We start from the raw sequence: 24,872 nt of genomic DNA on the forward strand, positions 1-24,872 counted from the left end.
GCCTAGAATGTTTTTTTCCTGGGTTGGTTCACCCATCACTGTCTATCAGCTGTCACACCTCCTATGAAGCTTTATCTGCTAGGTGTACACTTTCTACTTTTATTCATCCTTCATATTTTTTCCTTTAGTAGCACTTGTCAGACTGCATTGTAATTTTTAAGATGTTCTAATATCTTTAGCATTTGCACAGCATCTATTATATCTTCGCACTTCAATGAGAAGATAAGAGGATCTGTGCTTTCTCTGCTTGTAAAACAAGAGGGAAGAATACAACTCTGAACTGAGTCTCTGCATTGACTCTGTAAACATTTCCTAAGTACTTTGTAAGAACCTTTCTTTGTATTGGCTCTTTCGAATACTATGAAAAGTCAGTCCTTGTCCCAGTGGAACACTCTGCCTATTGAAGAAAACAAAGCCATAAGTGCTCTGATTGTAAGAGGGAAGCATACAGTGCTGTAGAAGACAAGGAGGCCCCGGACCAAACTGGGAGAAGGAGATTGCTTCTTGAAGGCAAAGACACCAATTCTGAGACCTGAAGGATAAAGAAGTTGAAGAGTTAGACTAGATTTTTTTTCATTCTCTGTTCAACAGCTCAATCCACATTTCATAACTGTCTAGCCATTGAGGAACATTGTACATATATTTTGTTGCCGATGTTGATTCAATACTCTTTTTAATAGACACTTTGAATGGTGGTATTTTGACACCTGAGAGGTACTAGGAAGCTTTCGGTACACATTATTTCATTCCAAAGGATACATGTATGGGCGTTGGCACCACCCAGGTAACAAAATTCTTTGGGACTTTGTAAACTCATCTACTTTGTGAAAGAAAGGGAAAGAGACCTGAGCAAAGTAAACTATTACTTTAACAGCTGCTCTAATAAATGTGGCTTGTTTTTCTAATGAGGAATCTAGATCTTTCAGTCATAATCATCATAAGCAGTTGTGGATAATCACTACCACTGTTCATCTGCTGTGAATGCCCCACGGATTAAAGGTGCTGTTGTCTGACTCAAGTTACTGTACACTTTGAGTGACACAGAACATTGCAGAAAATTATCACATTGAAAAAGAAAACATCCTTATTTAAGGCATTCTTTATAGTGAATACATTTGTGAATACATTTATATTTTCATTTAAGTCCTTCCTTTCTCTTTAGCCAGTTTAAATCTTTAGATATTCCTTAATGTAATAAAGAGTTCATACTCTTCTTGTTACCACTATAATTTCACTCTCTTTCTTAGTGGATGCCTTGATTAAACTTATTCATTATGTTAATCTCAGTGCTATTCTTCATAAAGGAGAACCTAAGCCCTTTTGAAAAATATATTCAGCCAGGCGCCTGTATTCCCAAGTCATTGGGAAGATCATTATTGGTACCTATGAATTCTAGACCACTGAGCAGCCCAGTCTCAAAAATAAAACAAAAAGATTTAAAAAATGTATTCAATAATAACTGTGGGAATTCTCAGTTTTATTTGTATCTAGTCTGTATCTGGCAAGAATGAACTTTTGATTATCACTCAATTACATTATTATTTATTGAGTGCCTACAATTCATTTCATATTTCCATTAATTTCCTGTATAATAGAGTATTGGTGATCTGATTTTATAATGATATTTAAATAATTACTTTCAAAAAATGAGAATTTCCTTGTCTAAGTATGTTTTGGGCTCAGTCTTCCCACCTCTTGATGTTTGGGTTACTAATATTTGTCTAATACTATCTAACATTTGTCTAACAAAGTTAACATTTATTAATGCGTTCCTTTGCTTTATTTAGTTTAGAAGTAAACTGCTCTTTTTCTTTCAAATGTATAGTCTCTGATAAACCCTGCTGATACATCTTTCTATCATACCATGTTTCTCATTGCCTTTTCTTAATTCAGTGCTGTTTATGAGCTGATGATGCATAGGGATTTAAAATGTGGACGACTGCTCTGTCTGAAGGGAAGGGATTCTTGCAGCATAATAACATTATGAATTGAGATTTATGTAGGCATCTATTTGATAATTTACCTTTTTCTCAAATAAGTTGCCATGAAGACAAAGATCTGCAGCATTCACCTTCTTCCAGATGCTGGGAAAAAGTACAAGGTGCTCTAGCACTTAAGCATCCTTGCCAAAGTCAAGTTTAAATCCTCAGAAATACTTTAATAGCATTTTGGAAAGAATTGGATCTTAGGACAAACTGTGATATAGTCATTTGGCTTCCTATCGCAAATTATCTCATTTTAATCTTACTTAATTTTCATAAGATAGATATTTTAAATTCTAAATATTCTAATGATTCTGAATTCTAAATAATTCTAATCCACATAAATATGTATATTCTGAATTTTAAATTCATTATATCACTAGAGGCAGTTCCAGCACTGATATAATAAAGGTAATAAATCAAAGCAATGGATATGAAGAAACTTCTATATAGAGAAAAAATACATATTAAGCTCTTCATAGATATGTATTTTTTTTCTCTCCATAGAAGTTTCTTCATTAAGTTCTTCATAGATCCTAAACTGTCATAACAACAGAATGAACGATTTTTCTCCCTAGGAAGCCATATAGTTCCAATAATAACCAACACTCTTGGTACCTGCTATCAGCTTTACATGATATTATTTCACTTAATCCTTACAACAACCCCATTAAGCAGGTTCTGTAATTATCTCCATTTTTTGCTTCGGGAAGCTGAAATCATGGGCCCAAAGTCACATGACTTATATCCTGGACAGTCTTTCTTCAGAATCCAGGTTCTTAAACTGAAAAATTTAAGTAACCCTCTCCACACCCTCCTGGGTATAAAAGTGAGGTTTAATGTAACTATTAAGCAAGTAAAATCATGTTATTAAAGCCCTGTACTATAATGCATGACATTATTTCTGAAATGACATGGACCTAATGTTTAAAAAAATTTTTTTTTTAGTTGTAGATGGACAAAATACCTCTTGTTTGTTTGTTTATTTATTCATTCATGGTGCTGAGGGGCTAACCTAGTGCCTCTTACATTCTATGTAAACACTCTAGCACTGAGCTATAACCCCAGCCTGGACTTGACTTATCTTTAAAAAGAGCTCAGTGGCCAATGGTTGACAGCATAGCCTCTGAGGTCATACAGATGTGGCCCTAATCCTGGCTCCATCACTTTCACAGTGAGTGATCTTGGTCATGTCATTTAACATATCTAAGCCTGAGTATCTCAATATGGAAACATGGGAATAAATAATATCTACATCACAAATGTAGTTTGAAAATAAAATGAAGCCCATGCAGAAGTATCAAGACAGAGGACAGCTGTTTGGCAGTGTCTCCTGGATGAACTGAGTTCTCTGTGAACGTGATGAAGGAAAATGCCACAAGCACATGAGGATGTATCTGCGGGGTCAGCTGGGCTTATTTGCTAGCTCAGTCACTCTTTTACATCCATGTATTTGAATCTTGCATTTCAAATATTTCCCTCTGCAAAATTGCAAATTGCCATGTGTCAATGACCTTTGGGATTGTTCTTTAGTAATCTCAATGAAGACAAACTCAATTTGTACTAGACAAAATTTATCACATTTGTTGAAAATAATTGTCTTTGCCAATGCTGATTAAAGCTTTCAAAAATCTTTGCCAATAAAATTTATGTTTTATTATAGATTAGATTTTTAGCTAAGTGGTAAAGATCCTAAATAGTTTTAGCTGCTGGCAAATTTTTATTTAATGAACTTATTTCACAATTTCCACATTATTAGAGTGGATTGACTTAGGTCAGAAATGATCAGTGAGAAATATATGACAGATAAAATTAAAGATTTAACCATCTTGGTAATATTCTTGAAGAAAGTAATATGCTATCTTGAATAAAGTAGGTCAATAAAAATGGGCTCAAAATTTGTATTTACTTACACCCTTGCTTATTTCATTAAAGAATTTGAAATAGTAACATATTTTGTTGAATTGAAAGCTATCTATATGTTACTTTGTGCCTTTAGTTCTAATCATTTTTTCAAAATGATTATTTTGAAATGTGAAATATTTAAAACATTTTTTTTAAAAAATGAAGACTTTTGCTCTTAAGGATTTCTTATAATTGATCTGTATGATACAAAGGATTGGGTATTCATGTCTGAGGTACTAGAAGCTAATGAATACAGGCATAATCACATGCCATAAATTAACTTGGGTTAATTTGAGGATTGGAGTACATCCAATGATATTGTACTTTAGAACTAAAATGCTTAACAGTATTATTGAAGTGACTAACATTTGCCCAGAGGAGTTTTCAAAACTATTCCTCTAATGGAAAATTTAATTAGGAAGTCACAGGATTTTCAAATATGGTGTTTCAGGTTGACAGTTTTATTGCTTATCATAGGTAAAAGTTGAGGAGTCTGGACATCAGGCATTTTCAACTTATTTGCTGTGGACCTTGGGGATACTATCTGGCTTTTCAGTATTTACTTTTGTAAAAGGGGTCTAACATATGCCTCTTACTAATTTGGGTAAAGGGTAAACATGACTTGTAATTTTAAGCCCTTTTGTAGAAAGGATCAACACAATTAAGCTTATAACTCTAACAAAAATTACTACTACTGCTGTTTATAATATTGTCAGATTTGAGATTTGGGGGAAAAAAGTGGTCAGTTTTTATTATAAGAAATCTTTCTTTAGTCCCACTCATGGAGTCCCCTTCTCCTCTTTTCCTCTTTATTTTGCTCTTGTTTCTACAGATGAGAAAAAAACATTTGACTCTTGACTATCTGGGTCTGGCCTATTTCACTTGGATGATGTTCACCAGGTCCATCCACTTACCAGCAAATGCCAAAATTTCATTCTTTTTCATGGCTGAGTGAAACTCCATTGTGTATAGATACCATATTTTCTTTATCCATTCAGTGGAGTAGCTGAAGGGGATTGAGGGCAAGGGAGGAGGTACAGGAAGAAGGAGGAACTGCAGAATGAAATTGAGCAAATTATGTTATGTATGTATATGGGTATACCACAGTTAATTTCATTTTATGTGTGTCTATAAAATACCAATTAAAAAAAAAAAATAGAAGGAAGAGCAATGGAATAGAGGAAGGGAAATGGAGGAGGGAGGAGAGGAAGTAAGAGGAGTACTTGGGACTGAAATGAAGCAAATTATATTCCATGATTTTCAAAATGAATCTCACTATTATGTATAACTATAATGAACTAAAAAAGATATTAAAAAAGGAAATCTTCCTATGCTAGAATTAGTATTTTATGTGTTTTAAAGCTGAAGGAATTGGAGCTCTCTATCATTTATTTTTATTTTAGAAAATGTTTCAGAGTTAAGTTGGACATAGAAAATTAGTTTTTTTCCATGTGATTAAAAGTCCTATGACTTTGAGCCTTTTGTCTTTTTTGAGAATTGATTTCCTCTTTTTCTTGAGGACAATGACAAAGAGGAAAGTCTGTTGTTCTTTCAGAAAACTTAGTGCTTTATAGAGCTTCTTTTGGTGGGATGCCAGGTAGTGGCTCAGTACCCTTTGTACTTTCCTGCCCAGGCTAGATGCAGATACAGTCATAAGCTGTATCTGCATTTTTTTTAAATACTGGGGATTTACTCCAGGGAGTGCTCTACCATTGAGCTACACCCCAAGCCTTTTCTTATTTTTTATTTTGGAACAGGGTAACACTTAGCTGCTGAGGCTGGCCTCAACTTGTCCCCCTCCTGCCTCAGCCTCACTTCCTAGGATTACAGTCGGGCACCACCACACCTGGCTATATCTGTTTTTGCAAGTCAGGGCCTAGTGCAAGTGTTAATGCATAAAGAATAAGAAAGTATGAAGTAAGTATGATTGAAGTGAAAAGTTTTAGTAGGAATTAACCCTGCTAAGTAAGTCTTTTCCTGCAAGCTTGCTTTTAGAAGTCCTTAATCATACTAAGAATTATTTTTAGATGTTCTTTCTCTCCCACCCCAAAACTTATATGTGTCCTACTTTGAGAAAGGAATGAATCTGCTCTGTAGACATTGGAAACTAAACAGGTGCTATTTCAATGCTTGCTCGTTTATCTCTCTTGAATTGTATTCTTGCATGCATATTGTGGTCACACATTTCTGCCAACAGTTGTGGGTAGAGATTGTACTATGGACGTTGCAGATGGAACTGTGGAAAGCATGTTTTTGTGTCAGGGGCTTATTTATAACTAAACTATTAATGACATTAGTAAGCCCTTGTTGGGGTCCCAACCAACATTTATTGCTTTCCAAGGGCACTGAAAATGTGCATGTTAATGGAAAATTGGAGAATGTAAAATTTCTTTTGGAGGTAAAATTCTAAATCTGATTTTACATAAGGAATTCATTTCTCAAAGTACATATAAGATAAGAAACAGGACCTCATGTGGAAAAACTCTTCCTGTTTGGAGATCTGAGTTTAATTTCTTCTCTTAAATCTTCATACTTTAATATGTTTGGCATTTACACCCTTCGTCTGTATCACTAAACCACATCAGACAGCCTTATATTTATGTGGCATGTTCCCTAGACTGATTCCAGACTAAGAGCTTTTGTAATAAAGATAAGATGATGGAACAGAACAACAAAGAAGATGCACTGGTCTAATTTAAAGCAAAACTTTGATCTATGTTCATATATGACCTCTAGATTGCTTGTTTCTTAAAAGAAAGTAACCTGTCCTGCATCTTCAATTTAAAGGTTTTAATTTGTGAAGATATTTCTTATGTACTACATTATGTATATTTTCTTAACATTGAACAGAGTATATCTGTTTCAGCTATTTATATCTTCATTTCTAAGTTTCAGGGACAGTTAAAAAACTGCATACAGGATACACATGACACCAATGTCAACAAGGATTTTTTAAAGTTCAGTTCTCTAACAAGAAGTCATGAAAGCAGTATTTCATAATGTTTGCTGCACCCCCTGCTGGCCACACAATGGTACTTCCTAAATAAAAATAATGTCTACATGCTGCTCAGTGAACACTTTAAATACACACACACACACACACACACACACACACACGCACACGCACACACACACACAGAGTTTATCTTTAGAATTATTTTTGTTTAGAAATACTTTACATTTAATCTGATATATAATAGATTTGAAACTTTAATTGAAGATAATTTTCTTTCTAATTTGCCAAATATTGTTTGAACAGTGTTTATCCTTCTAGGCTGTATAATAATGTATTTGTTTGCCATAGTCCATTTTACTGATATTTCAATGAAATTCAATAGGGAGGAATCATCTTCCCACATATCCCTATTTTTCTATTGTGAGCATCCTTGTACATACATCCCTGGGTATGTTTACCATATGCTGACCACAAACTTAAAATACTTGTGAGGCTTTGAGATGAGCAATTTGAATCATGAAAGAGTTTTTCTGAGGAAAGGTTGGCAGTGGTGAGGTCCAAAGAGTTACAGCAGCCAGAAGGACAGAGATCATGTTGTTTGGCTCACCAGTGTGTCTCTAGCCATGATCTGGAGTCAGTGTGTTCATGACCCCTTTGTGAGACTGTATGTTTGAAGAAAAAATAAGTATTTAAGGGAAACATAATTTTCTATTTAGTGCCACATAAACTGACAGCCAACAAATCTCAGTTTTTCAAGAGCAAAATTCAGAGATACTGCACCAAGTGAGGAAATATAATTTCCTAAATGGCAGGTTAGTCTAAATGATAAAAAATTTAGGGTCATTACTTAAAAACATTAAGCAAATTTAAAGTGGGATCCTGCCTGATTTAAAGGTAAATGCATCTTCTTTAAATGAAAGCACATGTTTCTGTTATGTGTATACCCTTCATTCGCTATTTTAAAAAATATTTATTGAGATGATACTGCTTTATGCCCTGTCATTATCACACTGTATTGTAGTTGATGTTTTACTCAATAACCCCTTGGTGCTCACATCAATGTCCATGGGATAGATGAAAGGTCAATGTTGGATGTGAAGGACTGAGGATAGAACTCTAAGTAATCACCATGTGGTCTTTAATGTTCTTTAGATTTCTGCAGTAATTTTGTGTGCATATGTCTTTGGGTGTGTTTTTCATTAATTTTCACACACAGAGACACACAGACACACAGATATTTTTATTTTCTAATAAACCATATTCATCCAAAGAAATATATTATTATGGATCAATAGAAAGTCTTAATCACAGGGTGTTTTAAAAAATTGGAGCTTAGTAGTCACACACTTACTGTCTTGAAGCTCCTGATTGATTTTCTAAGTCAAAGCCCTGTAGTTATAAGTTTCTGTGGTCCTTGACCAAGAGGTGCAATCTCTTAGTAGCTAACAACAAAGATATTACAGTTATGATTAGCATGTGTATCTGAGTAAGTAAATGATATTAAAATGCTTTAAAATGATTTCTTTTTACAGCATTTTCCCTAAAATAGTCATAATTTCATTAATTTTCTTACTTTCCAGGAAGGCAAAGCAAACTGGTGAATTGTCATGAAATCTCAATTAGGAGTTTAAAGCTCTGTGTATTATATTTTAGAGCTGACATTTAGTTTGTAATGTGTGATGTTATTGTGAGACATATTTTAGAACAAGAGAAAGGCATGTTACTTCTTCCTGTACTTTTAGCTTATAATTTTAGAAATAATTTCATAGAATCTGTTTAGGTTTCTCAAAATAACTATAGAAATTATGAACTAGATGATTTTGTCATGTACTTTCATTTGGCAAATGAGGAAGTTTGGACCCAGAAAGATTAGGTGAAACTTGCCTAAGCCACATTTTCTGATTAACCTGTCAGAATTTTTCTACATAGCTTCCCTGTAAAGGATAGAAAATAAAATTATCTTATCAAATGACCAGGAAGGGTGTTTTGTCAAGTTAATTAGCTTGTAATGTCACTGAACTTATGTGTAACATTTTCATATTTCTCTTTGTTTCAGAATGCAAAGTATGGAGAAATCCACTAAATTTATTTAGGGGTGCTGAATATAATCGGTAAGCATTTTGACAGCTTGGGAAACAAATGAGTCTGGTTCAGAGAGGAAAGACAGCAGCAAATGTTTTTACTGGTTCATTTAGGGGTCATGTTACAGTGTTTAGTGCTTCCATTTTTTAAAAAAATATTAAAATGTTTTGATTTTTATGTTTCATAATTAGGTTAGCACAGGATTTGAGATGATGTACAAAAATGTATTGTTTTGTATATTTTCTACTACAGTCATTCATTTCAGTATTATACTATACAATCAAAACATTTTTAAGCTTACCTGGAACATGGGTATAAAGATACCAGACAGGTTATGTTGGAATTTAATTTAGTGAAGTAAATTAGTCAAATCAGAATTTTCGTAGCTTTGGGGAAATGTCTATTCATAATACTAATTAGGGAAGGTTTTCAATAGCAAGGACTAGTAAAATTTTGAGGCAAAAATAGAGAGGGAAATGTTTGCTTCTTTTCTGCTATATAATTCCTGAAGGAAGAACAAGATGATTTAAATTGTTTTTAAAAATTTTTCATTAGCAAAGCCATTTTAATTTAAATCATAACAAGTTAATGGTTTATATTTCAACTCCTCTGCAGCTTACTATTTTATAGGTCTTGCTTTCTTCCCTCAGAACTGTCTGGCTATCTTCCTTCCTCTTTACAGGTACACCTGGGTAACAGGACGAGAGCCTCTGACTTACTATGACATGAATCTTTCTGCGCAAGACCATCAGACGTTCTTTACTTGTGACTCGGACCATCTGCGTCCTGCAGATGCAAGTATGGAAAATTCTTCAGATAGTCACTGGGAGGGAGGGTTTTTCAGCTTGTTTAAGAACCATAGTTTCTGCTTTTAGAATATCTGCTCTATAAAAGCCCAATAAATAAAATATTAAATTGCTGATTGACAGTAGAACCTAGAATTCTAATGCTTAAAGCTTTATCTACAATGAAGTATCAATGTAGAAATGAGGCTTATTATAATTTAGAACATGATTTTTAAAAAATATATCAAAGTTGGATGGGTAAATTTTGAAAACATGTAAATCTTACCTGAAGCTAATAAAATTCATGGTTGAGATGGAATGGTCATATTGCCTTGATGATATTCTAACTAGAAGTTGGGATTCATGGAATCTAAATGATTAATTAATACATTTTAGTAACTTAAATGCCTATTTAAGTCCCCTAATTTTGAGTGGGGATGTGGCCTTGCCTACTAGAGTCTGTATGTGTTCTCCTTCCTAGAGAGACTTGGTTAAGCATGTATTTTACACTGCTTAAGTTACAAATAATCCTGCTGATATAATTTGTATTGCTAAGCTTAGTCAAAGTAAATAGGTGAACAAGAGCTTCTTAAACAGAAAGTTCTATATGTCCTTAAAAAAACTGACTTATAGAATACAAATTTATCAAACAAATTAAGGAAGGAGATGATTATTCTTTGTTTTTTAGTTACTCTTTGCCATGGTGGAACATCATAGTATAAAGGTTACCAAACATTAAGCTTCTTACAATATAGTCACATACTGCTTTGACATATAGAAACTAGATTTGCAGACAAAATTGAGGAATAAATACACATGTTAAGCAAAAGCCTAATGCACTTCTTACTGACCCAACTCCTAATTCTTCAAATGGTTTCAGAATGTTCTAATATCTAGATCCTGTAGCAAGTATGTAGGAAAATGACAGATAGAAGTTATTTTGCATCTAAGTAGAATGAAGAAATGAGTAGCAATGGACATTTTAAAATATGTAAAATCATATGTATTCTCTTAACAAGAAATTATATTAATATGCAAAAGAAATAAAATCTGTTAGGATGCCTTTTCTTGATTTTTTCAGTCTATAAGATTTAGTTTTACAGTTATATGAGCACACAAAAAAAGTTCAGTATCAGCAATGAAATAGAAAATTAGAATATATTTGTGTGACTTTGTAAATTTGGGCTGACCCTATTGGTAATGAAAGTCTCTTGTAACTTTAAGCTGAAAGCTATTAATTTTTATGTTGTTCTGCATTGAATCTTCCTAATTATATGTACTGGTTGACTTGCTTTTTTCCTCTTTCTCTAACATAGTAATGCAGAAAGCCTGGAGAGAGAGAAACCCCCAAGCTAGGATTTCTGCAGCCCATGAAGCCTTGGAGATAAATGAGTAAGTGGAGGGAAAATCTTGCTGTTAAAGAGGAACTTTCATCTTTTGCTTAATATATTTGGTTCCCATTGATGGGATGCTTCCATTAAACTGTGTATGACATTGGAGGATTATTTGGGGGATATTATTTTATAAAGTTTTCTTTTTATGAAGGATAGCCATGTGGAGGTGGTTTTAGTCATTTTAGAGAGCAGTGTAGTAGCTTTGTTTTAGGACCCTGAATCAAATCCTTTTAGGGATGTTGTGACCAGATAAAATAAATACAGTTCTTTACATGTCTAAAATATTTTGAAAGGGAAATTTTTCCAGATGTAGAATGCTTCTCTGTACTATCACATTTTCCAGGTAGGACTTCCAGTAGTGGGGAGACATAATAAAGTCATAAGGTGAAAAAAATAACATTAAAATTATTTTACAATCAAGGCAAAAGATAAGAGGAAATGCTGTCCTTGGTGTTGTTTAACATGCTATGGGTTACCAAGGAAGGCTGGGAAATCTCTTCTGGAGATCTCAGAAAATGAGAAAGATTCTTAAAGTGAGAGTCATAAAAACTTAGGGTTGGCAAAGACCTTAAAGGTCACTTAGCTCAACCACCCATCTGGTGCTTGAATCACCTCGAGATTATCCTTGCCAAGTGGTCATTGTTAAACTATTTTATGATTTTTCTGAAGAAGGTTACAGAATCTTCTCCAGAGGTCTTAAAGAGAAAAGAAAAATAGATTCACTTGAGACTTGGGAATTCTGCCATTGTAATCAGTTGATCTAGATGGTTTCTGGTTCTGTCATGCAACATATTTACTTTCCACTTTCTTGTCATCTACAAATTTGATATGCCTGCCTTCTGTGTTTCATCATGTTTCTGAGCAAACTATCAGGGCCAAGAGTAGAACCCTGTGACATGACATATAGAAACTATGTTGTAGGTCTATATCTTCATGAGTCACCATTCTTGGTATTATTCAAACGATTACTGAGCCACCCAGTTATACTGTGATTCAGCCCATATTTTCCATTTGCTCTTAATGCCAGTTGTAGCTGTAGATCTTTAATTCATAATAAATCTACTACAAAAAACGATGTTAGAACAACTTATTTATTCTTAGGGAATTTAAGCTGGCTTCGAGTAGTTACTGCTTTCTTTTTAATGTGCTTGGAGACCATCTCTTTAATAATGAGAATATTGTTCCAAATTACTTCTCTGTAGTTTGGGAAGTAAGCCTTCTTCCCCTTTTTGAAAAGCTATACTACATTTGTCATCTCATCTTCGAGTGCCTCTCCATTCTTTGTGATTTCTATCCTATGGAGCTATCCATAGGGAGCAATTCCATGGCCTGCCTGCAAGGTCTGTTGGTTTCCTGGGATTCATCCATCCCAATACAGAAGTTTGTTCAGATGGATCAGTTATTTGCTATCTTACATCTTTTTACTCATTTTAGAGTTTAATTTCTTTCCCCCTTTTCAGTCTGAAAAACATTCTCCTTGATAGAGAAGCCAGGTGCAAGATGGGAGGGAGAGAGTGTCTGCTTTCTCTTTGGTATCTACTGCTGTTAAGCATGAACTTTCTCTGTGTTGCTGGTGGTGTTTGTCTTTTTCTGTTGCTTTTTGTTGTGGTTTTGGAGAAGTGGGGATGGAGATGGGGCCTTAAATCTAATTTTAAAGTAGGGAATAGATAATTGTATTAGTTATTTTAAAACTGTTTTTATTTTTTTTTTTTATTTTTTTTTTTTTTGTGTGTGTGTGTGTGTTAGTGGTTTGTTCATTTGTGTTTTTTGTCTTTTTATTTGGTGGGGGCAAAGCCTCAGATAATTTGGAGTTTTAGCACTCCTGATTTTATTCTTATGAATTCACTCCACTCTCTTGCAACCCTTCATTACATGCCCTCTTTCCATCTTTTTTTTTTACATGTCCTTTAAAAACTCTGACCTGGGAGACATCTCTGTGAAGCTGTGTTTTGGTTACTTATTTGCCACCCCTTTCTTCCCGAGAGTCATTAGTGATTGTAGTTATATAGTTTTACATTTGGAAGCTGCTTAATCCTCTTAAACCATTTTTCCTTCTGAGTCTCATGCCATTAAGTCATGCCTCTTTTCTTTGAATTTTTTGAAGTCTACCTCCCCCTCTTTGATTACCCTGAACTCCAAAATGACGTAGTAACTCTCTCTGAATGTTCCTATGGATTTCCATTTCACCAACTATTTTTTTCTTCTTGGTCAGAATTAGGTCCAGAGTTGAAGTTCCCCTAATTGCTTCCTCTACCATCTGGGAGATAAAATTGTTACCAAAGTAAGTCAAGAACCTGTCGGGTGCCCTACTTCTAACCAAATGAGACTTCTAGCAGACATCTGGATGGTTGACACCCCCATCACCACACTTTCTTGCTTCTGTTTGTGTATTGTGTTGTGACCAGGACGCATCATCTACCTCTTCCATTGAGCTGAGCAGTCTGTTCTGTACTCCCCAACCATTAGCACTTTATTGCTCTCTCCTTTTTCCTTCACTCACAAGCTCTTAGCATGTTTCTACCCCAAACTCATGAGTTTCCACATAGATGTATGTTTCTTGGCCAGTAGTTCTACTCTGCCTCTCCTCCTAAGAATACTGTTTGAAATATAAATATGAGAAGCAATCAAGCTAGCCCCAACCATTCTTGAGTTCCCATCCCACCCACTGCAGCCTTAGACCTAATTCCTCCGATGCTCTATCTACCACTCAGTATTATAAGCTCAATTTTCACTTCATTACCCTTGACCCATATTTACATGTCGGCATCTGAAGCCTTAAGTATATCCTCTGATGCCTGCCCCAGTTGTTTTCTCCAGTGAATCACTGGACAGTTTCAGCATCATTCCTGTTCTTTCTCAGTCATATATGCTGCCCTCCATAGTAACTGGTTATCCAGCTTTTTTTTTTTTTTTAATCCCCTTGGGCGTTGTTTTCCGCCTACCTCACCACATTCAGTTTAAAACCAACTTAATAGTTCCTGCCTGAAAGTAGAGGGGTTGACTAAGGAACTTATCTGACCTATCCTTAAGACTGAGATTAACTAGTGACCCCAAACCTTACATTAGCTGTTAAGTTCATGCTCCTTTTCCTAGTTGGCTGTGGCAGTTAATTAATAGTAAAAATAACATTTGGTCTTACTTTATGTTTATTTTGTCTCTTGGGGTCTGATGGAGATATGCAGGAAAATGGCTGCAAAGAGGCAGTGGGGAAGAAAGGGGAGACTGTGTGGTGCAGATCAGGACCTGAGTGGTCTGCTCTGGCCTCACCATTTCCTTACTACATTCCCTTCCTTGGAAATGGGTTGTTCCTTGTATGATTGGAAGGTTTAAATATCCAAGAGTCCCACTTGTTCATGAGTTAATTGCATATCCTTTCTGGCTTCCTACCTTAGAGGTTTGTTGAAAGGATTATATGAGATGATACATGTTAAGCACCTGGTACAGTGCTTAATATATACCAAGCAACAAATGGCAGCTAGTAGTCAAAGGCATGAGATTTAACTCTTTTTAGCTACTGTGGCTGAGTCAGATTTCAAGCTCTTTAGAAACAATACACTATATGTAGGTTTTTCTAGTAGTTTCTGAAGAAAAAAAAATCAGTGCTATTATGAGACATTGAAGCACTATTTTCATAAATGAGTAAGTTGATTTAAGGAATTTCTCACTCTGATGAAATTCTTGAATTGAAGAGGATTTACATTTAATAAACAAAAGTAAACTTTAATGAAATACCTCTAACTTTTAGTGTCAGAAGGAGATACTTAGTAATAACTCTTATCCTCACCATTAGTAGCTGACATTTGTTGAGCACAAACCACATGCTGGCTACTGTACTGATGAGCACTTCACATGAATCCCCTTATTTAACCTTCACAATGAACCAACAGATTCCACATCACCCTTCATCAGGGAGGCAGAGTAATAACTTGCCCAAAGTGACGCACTAATAAGGGGCAGCGTCCGTATATGAGCCCCATGCTCCTAACACTAAGCATCCTTCCTCTCAAGCTAAAATATAGACGTTTCCTTCGTGCCATTATTTTGTGTCAACAGCTACAAACAGGTGCATGACCCAGTTGGCCACTCTGCATGTTTTGGCGTAACTCCTTGCCCTTCTGCATGAACTCCTCCAGTCTGTGACCATGTCCTTGGATTTGTAATTGATGGTGGTTATTATCTAAATGGACAGGTGTGCAACTGCTTATATTCTCTTGGCTGAAGAGGAAGCAACAACCATTGCTGAAGCAGAAAAACTGTTTAAGCAGGCCCTGAAGGCTGGAGATGGCTGTTACCGGCGTTCTCAGCAGCTACAGCATCATGGATCCCAGTATGAAGCCCAACATAGTAAGGTTTCCTTCAGGCTGATGCATTGGGGTATCAGAATTGCAAATGTTTAATCAGAGCAAAATTTCATTGCAGTTCAAAATTTGATTCTTCTAGATGAGGACAAATTCTGGATTTTGCTTTTCTTGTTTTTTTTTTTTTTTCTTCTTCTTATAAGAGTACAGTTAGCTTCATTACTCTTTACATTCACATTCAATGTCTTGGCTGTAGACTCCCAATGCAAGAAATAGATGTCAGTAAACTTTAACAGTATTCTTATTTCGCTCTAGAATTCTTACATATTTCTGCTTGTCAGTTGCTTCTCTCTTACCTTTAAGTTTGGAAACAAAACTTAAGTCAGTGTTATCAAAGTTTTTATATTATAGGTCTTCTATAGTATGGGATGATATAGGCCCATTAAGAATACAACAGTTATTGGTAATTATATCAGCATTTAAATTTTATTTAAGAAAATTTGAGATGGTTTGTAGACAGAAAGACCCATGAGTTCCTAATTGTTAACTGTTTTTACATTAAAAACAACACATTCTTTTATTTAAGATAGCTCTTTAAAATCTGAATCCTTTCATTTTAGTACACTAAACTGAGAGCCAGTGTTATTTTGGAAGAACAGTATAGAAATAAGAAAATTATTTCTGAAATTCCCTAAGCACCTGTCTCATCTTTCTTGGTTATTTAAAAAGAAATTCAGTGATTCTTGTGGGAGAAAAGTTTGTATGGTTTTACCAAAATTTACACTATTTCTTTAAGGTGGAATTTCTCACATCATTTCTCTCTCCTTCAATTTGGAGAATAGAAGTGTACCTCCTTTCTACTTGAGATTATACAATTAAATGTTAATATTGAACTTGGATTTATTGTAGGTGCTGACTGTATTAGTCTCTATGACTAAGGTGCCAGTAAGATCCTTGCATTACAGTCTGCACATACATAAAATCCACCAATACACAGGTTTTAATTTTTTATTCTGCAGTGAGTATATATGTTAATGAGGTCTCTAATTAACATCTACATCTGACTTTTTAAAAAAGGTATAACTCATTGCATTTTTGAAGACATGTAATAAATGTCTATTTGATGAACTAAATGGAAATTAATATGTAAAATTACATAAACTGTGATACAACTTAAGAAATTTTCTTTCTTTTTTTCCCTCTAAATTAAATCCTTTCAACCTGTTGCCTAAATCTATCCAAAAAATATAATCACATCTTTAAAATAATTTGTAGGTCCTTGGCAGTTTTTCAGCACACATCTTGATCTCATTGTTTAAAATTTGAAATGTTCAGACTTGGTCTTAACATCTTTTAATAGCTGCATATTATACATGTACTTAATCTATAGCAGGTGTGTCATATTTTTCTCAAACACGGTAATTTTATTGAGGATTAAGCATATGCATGTTCTCACTAGTCTGGAAACATATCCAAAAAGACATATAATTAAATAAAAGATTAGGACAAGAAGTTGTTAATGTACTTTTTAAGGGCCATTTTAGTGACTATTGTTATAACTATTTAACTTGTCAATGCTTTCTCCAACACTAGGGTAGTTTTTCATTTTGGTGCATACTCTATTGTCATATCTGGAATGTGTTATATTGTCATCTAAAATCGACTGCTTTGGGGACCTGGAGATGATTATGATGTCACTAGTGTTAGAGAAAGAATAATATGAAACAGAAGTTCAACATGAGGCTTCTCCAGACTAAATGTCAAGAATAAAAAAAAAATAGTTCATCAAGATGCAACCTGGGATTCACCTTTTTTGCATTTTTTACAAAAGCATGTATACTGGAAGTATGTAGAACTCTTGCTTGTAAACCGAATGCAATGTGGGTATGTTAATTTTCTCAGCACTATGTGACGGAAGATTTTATTTATTATCAAATATTCAGCATCAAAACTCAAAAGCGTGGATTTTGGTAACAAGTAAGATGATTTGGCCTTTGAGAGTCTGAGTTCTTTGACTTTAGTCTGTCTCCATCCTGACGTGAACAAAGTTGTCATTGCTCCTGGCACTAAGGAAAAGCCACAGGCACAGTCTCTTCTCACTGAGGTGTTTTTTTTTAAGGGCAAAGTAAATGAGTCTGCATTTTTTTCTTGCTGCTGAACTGAAACTCTTGTTTTAAAATTTTTGGTGTTTTATATCTCCCTATTCAGGACGAGACACCAACGTTTTGGTCTACATCAAAAGAAGGCTAGCGATGTGTGCCAGAAGGCTCGGGAGGACCAGGGAAGCAGTGAAAATGATGCGAGATGTGAGTTTGAATTTGTGTTTGGGGTCAGTGGCCGTGTGTGTGGCTGGGAGCTGTGGGAGCCAACTGAATGGACCCAGCAGAGGCAGCCAGTTATGGTGTGAGGGTCCCTGTGTGCCTGTACCAGCTCCCAACTGACTGGATGAATGACCTTAGACAAGTCACTCCAGTTCTTTGCCATTATTCCTCATCTATAACATAACAATAACAGTCTTCAAAAGAACTTAAAATTACTCTGAGAATCAAATGAAATAATTCATGCAAAGCTTTTAATGTAGTGACTGTCACATTAAAAAATTAATAGATGTCCTTATTAAAAAACTTTGGGACTCTAGCTGGCAAGCAGTAAGAGATCAGCCATTTTAATTAACTAACTCTTTTTGTGTGTAGTGGTGAGGAAGATTTGAAAATAGCTCAAATTGTTAAGTTCAGAGTGTGTTCTTATGTAGTCATTTCAAGCATTTTCCTATATTCTTGAGAATAAGGGCACTTTATTACTTGTAGTCAACATAAGAATCAAGAAAAATGAAAGTAGGTAAAAGTTTGAGAACAAAAGAGAATCCAGGGAGGTTATTATTATGAAAACAAAACTAGTTTTAAGGGAAAGAAGTTAAAGAACTTTACTTCCATTTTGTTGTTGTTAGAAAGAAAAACTTTCCTCAAAGAAACTGACACTGGTATTTCTAAGCCATTTCCCTTTTAAAAAAAACAATCTCAGAAAGCCTAGATCAACATGTCATCCTTCTACTGTGTTCCTGAATTAGAAGACTTAGATCCTCTAATTCTGTCCATGGGGTGAGATCAAAGTGGCATCTTGCACATATGACTGTGCAAATCAGTGAGCCTTTTCTCAGCTTGTCTCTGGAAGGGCAGTGTCTCATGGGAATTTTTAGATACTCTTTGGAGGAGGAAACTTGTGCTCAAGGCCCTCCCTAGTTATTTCTTCAAGTTACAGCACAATATGAAGGCCCAGGTGAGAACCATGCTTGGGTCTGCCCACTCCGTTAAGCAGCAGTGTAACCCCCAAATCTGAGGAAAGCATCAAGAGGAGGAAGATTATGAAGATGATATATGCTCACTCAGAATTAAATTCTTTTCATTGAAGAAAGAATTTAAAGAATGTTATATAGCATATGAGCTAATTTTAAGAAAAAGATTTCTGCAAATATGAACTTGCTCTCAAAGTGAAATCCCTTGATATATCCATCCCTTGATATAACTAAGAAACGGTACAGCCACTTTGGCTCTGCAGGAGCTGGGAACTTTATGATGGACAAGATGTTTCTCTCAATCTTGTACAATCACAGCCCACCTTTCTTATTACCTCTTTTTAACCTTATTAACTTAGAATAGCAGGCATACATGGAGGATCAAATATTTGTGATTTTATTTGTTTTATCCTTAAATAAGCTCAGAGAAAAACCGAGTTCTGATTACTTTAATTTCAGTTATTTCTATCAGTCTCATTCTGCTTATCATTTTCAGTATATGCATATAAAATTTCAGGATTAAAATCAATATATCTATCTACCATGTATCTTCTGTTTTGTTTTTTATTTAACATAACTTTATAATTCTGTTTATTGACCTAGTCCAAATATGGGTTTTGGGAGAAAGTCTGGGATGCAGTGAAAGAAACACTGGGCAGAGAGTCAAAAAACCTGGATATGAATCTCAGCTTTGCTTTTTACTGGCTTTGTGTCTCAGGGCAATTTAGGTGCCTTTTATGGCCTTTTTATTTGGTCTTCCATAAATTGGAGATGATGATTCTTATCTAAAAGAGCAATTGATAGGGAGAATTGAATAAGATAATGTGAAAACACCTGGCATATAATAGGCATACTTAAAATATTTTCCCTCTATTTTTTAAGCTGTTCTATAATTTACTTGCCTGTTTGCCTGATGGACATCTTGGGATAATTCTAATATCTTTCTTCTTTTAATTAAAAAAACATTTTAAATGTATTTTTAAGTGTCCCCCTCTCTGTTTAAACAACAAGCACGTGGCTTAGGGACTGTGCCTGCCTTAGGTTGTCCAATACTACATATGGTCCTTACCCGTCATCGGATGAGCTGACCTCAAGGCGTCAGCCTCCTGTCTTAGGTTGGTACCACTGCAATTGGATCTTATCCGTCATTGACTACTGGTACAGCATACAGCCACACCTGTGGACAGGCCTTTGTACCAGTGGGGGGGTGAGGTTTTTTGCCTCACCTCTGTTGGCCCCCAAATTTTAGCTGAACGACCATCACAAGCAGAAGGGAGGAGGATACACCAAGCCAATTGACGGCTCCTTTTGGAAAAATTGTACCACTGATGACACCATCAGCAAAAATACCCCAGCACTACCACAAGCCGCTGCACCAACAGATAGTTCACAATGCATACAAGTGATACATAGTCCAGGCAAGTTCTGCAATCAGTTCAGTGATAGCTATTGCAGAATCTGTAGATTTGTTTTATCTTTGACTTCACTGGCACTGGGATGAAGATAGGAATTCTGGCAATAATGGCTAAAGAAAAAATTATGTAACATTCCAGCAGGCACTAAAAGAAAACAATTTTCTGAACAATTTACATTATCCTGAACAGAATTATTAAATATAATGAAAAGGAAAGGTGAAAGTAAACAAACAGATCTGTTAACCTCCTTTTTTGTTCACATATTAAAACAATCCTCAACACCTGTTTATCCAATTTAAATTAAACCATTTAAATCACGTGAATAAGAAAAAAAAAATGAATCCATTTTTTCATGAGCCTCATCATATATGATATATGGACATACGCACATACAAACATACAGCACAAAACACAAGTGTGTACACATAATATAATACATACAACACATAACATAATAATAAAGGCCTTGTAACTTTTTACAGGTGAAATCTCCATTGCAATGTTTAAAAATTCCATAGTTAAAAAATAGAACTGATCAGCAAAACATTAACCTAGGTCTGTATGAGCTCAAAACACAAAATAGAACTTTATGATGTGGGAAAGGGCAATAATAACATAGATATTGAAAAAAGCATCCTGGTTTCATTAGCCTCCAGATGTGGAAGAACCACTGTCGCAGATGTAAGGATAGCCAAACTGGAGTTCTGGATATCAGCTGTTACGGATTTGAGCCAAATCATCTTATTTTTGGTCTGTAGAAATCGCTTTAGTTAATCTCTCTGGAATCCAAATCGGCTGCTGTTCTCCTTGTGGAAACACACAAACAGACCGCCGACTCCAGACAATCACTGGGTCAGGACCTTTCCATTGTCCTGTTAGAATATCCTTCCAAAGTACCTTGGGCTTATGTACATTTTTTGGACACATATGCCTTTCCGCAGCACTAAGCCCTGATGAATCCAAATTTAAAAAGTTTAGAGTAAAAAGGGTTATTTTAAGTTTATCATTGGGGGATATATACCCCTTTCCAATTCCCTCTTTTTGCTTTAATAAGTACATTTTAATAGTTTGATGAGCTCTTTCAACTATGCCTTGTCCCTATGGATTGTATGGGATTCCTGTTATATGAGTAATGCCAAATGATGAGCAAAATTGTTTAAAAGCGGGTTTGATCCCCATACGGGCCACCAAATGCCACAGTCTGGCTGGGCACAATTCACGAGCCACTTATCAAGCAGAAACAAACTTTATTTTTAGAACACACATGCTGCACCACACGAGCTCTTCAGGAATTCCCTCAGAGCCCAACTGCCACCACCGGCTTCCGGCGAGCCTCTCAACCCCCACTCCTCCTGCTTTTGAGGCCGATTGGCTGGGTCGCGTGGGCAGAGCCAAAAGAGTCCCCCAATGAGCAGCTCCGTGGTCTGAAGGGGTGGGGAAACAGCCCAATGAGCATCACAGCAGAGGAGCCAATCAGCTGGCAGCTGGAAGTTTGCTGGGGCCGCTGTGAGTCAATCAGCTGGAAGTTTGCTAGGGCCCCTTCGGCTGTGGCTCTCAACATAAGTGTACATATTTATGAGGTACACTGTGATATTTCAGTACATGTATACAATGTGCAATGATTAGACCAGGGTAAGTGGCAATGCTGTTCACCTCAAACTGACTTGTTTTTCTTGAATGAATCAGTCATTCAATGAAGTAACCTCTAGCTTTTTCTATCTCTGTGTTCATGCAAATGCATGCATATTTTATGCTTGTTTGTGTCTATATTGATTCGTGTTCTTCTTTTATTTCATTTATAAAACATCCTGACATATTTCTAAAATACCAATACATGTTTCCTTTTCTCTTTGGAGTATCCAGTAGATATGGCCCCTGCTGTTGTGACAGTCTAGTGAGAGACACTGTCAGACATGATGATATGTTTTGAAGAAAACTATTCAAAGTATTCTTTCCTTCTGCCACTCCTTCTGTCAACCCTCGCACCCCAAACAGAAGCAGAGAGTGGTCTCCCTGTAGAAGCTGCAGCTGTGTGAGCCTCATAGGAGACAGTTGCAAGTCAGGCCTGACATTCTGACTCTGCTCAGGTTGCGGGCCATGCTTCACAGAGGGTTCACTCCTGTAACAAGATGCACATGAAACATCGTGCTGTAAAACTTCCTCTGATAAAATAGCACAATGGATTACAGGCAGCCTGCTGATAAAGTGTTCAGCACAGGATCTAATTTTTCATTAAGACACAGTCATACTCAGGATGGGGTTGTAGCTCAGTGGTAGAGCACTTGCGTTGCACTTATGAGGCCCTGGGTTCAACCCTCAGCACCACATACACAAACAAACAAATAAATAAATAAAAGATATTGTGTCCATCTAAAACTAAAAAATTATTTAAAAAAAATGACACAACCATCCTCTCTCCATGTACATGGACTTAAAATTTCCTAGAGCAGATTTTAAAGCGGAAATGGAAATTCGAGAGTCAGATGCCTTCCATGTAGAATGCAGTTGCATTTAAAAAAACTTCTCTGGAAACCACTTAAGGAAGGTCAAACCATTAGTTGGTGAGATACTCTGAAAGAGAGGAAAGGGGATTCTGGGAAGGTGGTTGTACATAATTTCCTACATTTCTATGACTCAGGACTATACTATGGCTCAAATAAAATATTAATATTGTCCATAAAATATTGATAAGGTCAGCACACATTGAGTCCATAGTGTCTGGATTCACATCTTCTCATTTTCTAAAGCAATACATTAATCATTTTGGATCCCCTAGATGTTAAAAAAACCCCACTTTAATTAGCTTTCATTTGCTATCAAGAATCTTGAAGTACTTTACTGCTGGCACTGGGCAAAGCTAAGAAAGCATGTTGGCTTTTAAACTTCCGGTGATGTTGATTATTCAAAATGAAGTGAACACCACATTTTCTACTTTTTTAAATGTAAGGAAAAGTTTGTTTCTTCTAATCTTTGGTGATTTTGCCTTCTTAACATTAGGAATACAACTTTTATTTATTTATTTATTTTGCCTTTTAACTCATACCAGTTAGGTAGCTTCAAGTTTTCCTGTATCTTTCCCTAGCCTATTTGAGTAGTTCAAAATGGAATTCATAAGGCTGAAGACTATGGTCATTCCCTATCAGACCAGCTATGGATTAGCTGGTATGGATGGAATAGTTAGTCCCTATGAAAGAACCCAAAAGCTCCAGTCATTTTGTCTAGAGCAGGGTTTCTCAGCTACAACACTACTGACTTTCCACTTGTTGTGGGGGGCTCTTCTGCACATCGTAGGCTGTTTAGCAGCATCCCTGGCCTGTACCTACTAGATGCCAATGGTAACCCATGGCTCTGTTACTTCCCAGTTGTCTTCAGACATTGCTAAATGTCTCTGGTTATGGGGGGAAATCCATTCCCATTAAGATCCACTGGTCTAGGGAATCCTGAGGTGAGCAGATATGTTTCTAGGCAGACATTGGGTTTTTATCCATGTATAGTCTGAACTTCTCCTTGTACAGGCACTGGCCTCCAAAGCATCCCAAGACTTACCCAGCCTGGTTGCCAGGAGGAGGCTTTTGCCCAGATGGGATTCCCTAAAGAGGCATCTCAAGGCAAGAAGAGTAAATCACATGGAAGTTTTGTGGGGGTCCTGATGAAAGGACTGAGAAAGAGTCTGATGTAGGATAGTAGTCTCCCGTGCTCCTCCAGCCTGCTTCTGGCTCATTATTTGCCTTATTTGCCTAAAATCTACAGGTCCTTTGAAAGTCAGTTTCCCTTGCTTTTTGCATTTTTTTTTCAGATCTCTGAGCCATTTGCTTCTTTCCTGTTTCACTTTCTCTGTAGGACTACTTTTTTCCATATCCTGCCCTACTATTTGATATAGGTTCTCACTCCCTTTTTGAATCATTTATCCACTTTATTCTAGGAAGCTATGCTATTTTACTTCTCCTAAAATCTTAGTCTCCACATCTTCTCAATTTCCAAAATTTGAAGTGTTCCCTGGTCAATCCAGGGCAACTACATCCAGTTTCAGAGTTTTAAACATCGTCTAAATGCTGGCAAACATTTCTGTAGTATTTACTGTGTTCCAGACATTGTTGTAAGTGCTGTACAAATGTAAACTCTTAATTCTCTGGTGCTCGCTCAGGGTCACACAGGTAGTGAGCACTCATGAGAGCATGGTCAATCACCTGCATCAAAAGGGCCCAAGGTGCTGGTTTAGTACTCAACTCTTGGCAATGGTATAGGGATTAAGTGGAATAATACATACAAAACATTTGACATAGGGCTTCATGCGTAGTAAGGATTCATGGTGGCTGTTGTTCTTAACTATTATTGCCTAAGCTATATTGGCAAGTGAAAAGTGTAAACATTAGGTACAATTTGATTCTACTTTTGCAATTAAAAAGTCAATGCTAATATAGACCAATGCTTCTTAAACTTTTTGGTCTTAGAACACCTTTAAAATTACTGAGGACTACAAAACTTTTGTATGGTTGAATTTATTATCTCTATTCACTATTTTAGCAATTGAAACTGTGAATTTTTAGAAAATCTATTCACTTTAAAATAACAATTACAAATTGTTAACAAATGATTTTTTGTGTGAAAAATAACTATATGGTTCAGACAAAATTCAGTTAGAGGAATAACATTGCTTTTATGTTTTTGGAAATCTCTTTAGTGTCTGATTGAATCAAATTGGAGATAGAGTCTCATGTCTGATTCTGGATTTAGTCTATTGTGTTTTTACCCGACATGTGGCC

General features: G+C 35.8%; 1 protein-coding gene across 7 annotated transcripts in view; it reads left to right on the forward strand.

Annotated features, from left to right (window-relative positions):
• Window positions 1–24,872, forward strand: part of St7 (suppression of tumorigenicity 7) — a 279,048-nt gene that overhangs the window by 168,443 nt on the left and 85,733 nt on the right. For 5 of the 7 annotated variants that reach the window (XM_071612748.1, XM_071612731.1, XM_071612729.1 and 2 more), the window contains 6 exons: window positions 8,900–8,954; window positions 9,608–9,723; window positions 11,027–11,102; window positions 13,317–13,385; window positions 15,294–15,448; window positions 17,611–17,708. In XM_071612748.1, the coding sequence (XP_071468849.1) occupies window positions 8,900–8,954; window positions 9,608–9,723; window positions 11,027–11,102; window positions 13,317–13,385; window positions 15,294–15,448; window positions 17,611–17,708 (569 nt within the window). The remainder of the gene's footprint in view (window positions 1–8,899; window positions 8,955–9,607; window positions 9,724–11,026; window positions 11,103–13,316; window positions 13,386–15,293; window positions 15,449–17,610; window positions 17,709–24,872) is intronic. The other 2 variants (XM_071612752.1, XM_071612733.1) reach the window with 1 other exon arrangement.

This window comes from Marmota flaviventris, chromosome 1, assembly GCF_047511675.1.
Source record: "Marmota flaviventris isolate mMarFla1 chromosome 1, mMarFla1.hap1, whole genome shotgun sequence".
NCBI classification, from domain to species: domain Eukaryota; kingdom Metazoa; phylum Chordata; class Mammalia; order Rodentia; family Sciuridae; genus Marmota; species Marmota flaviventris.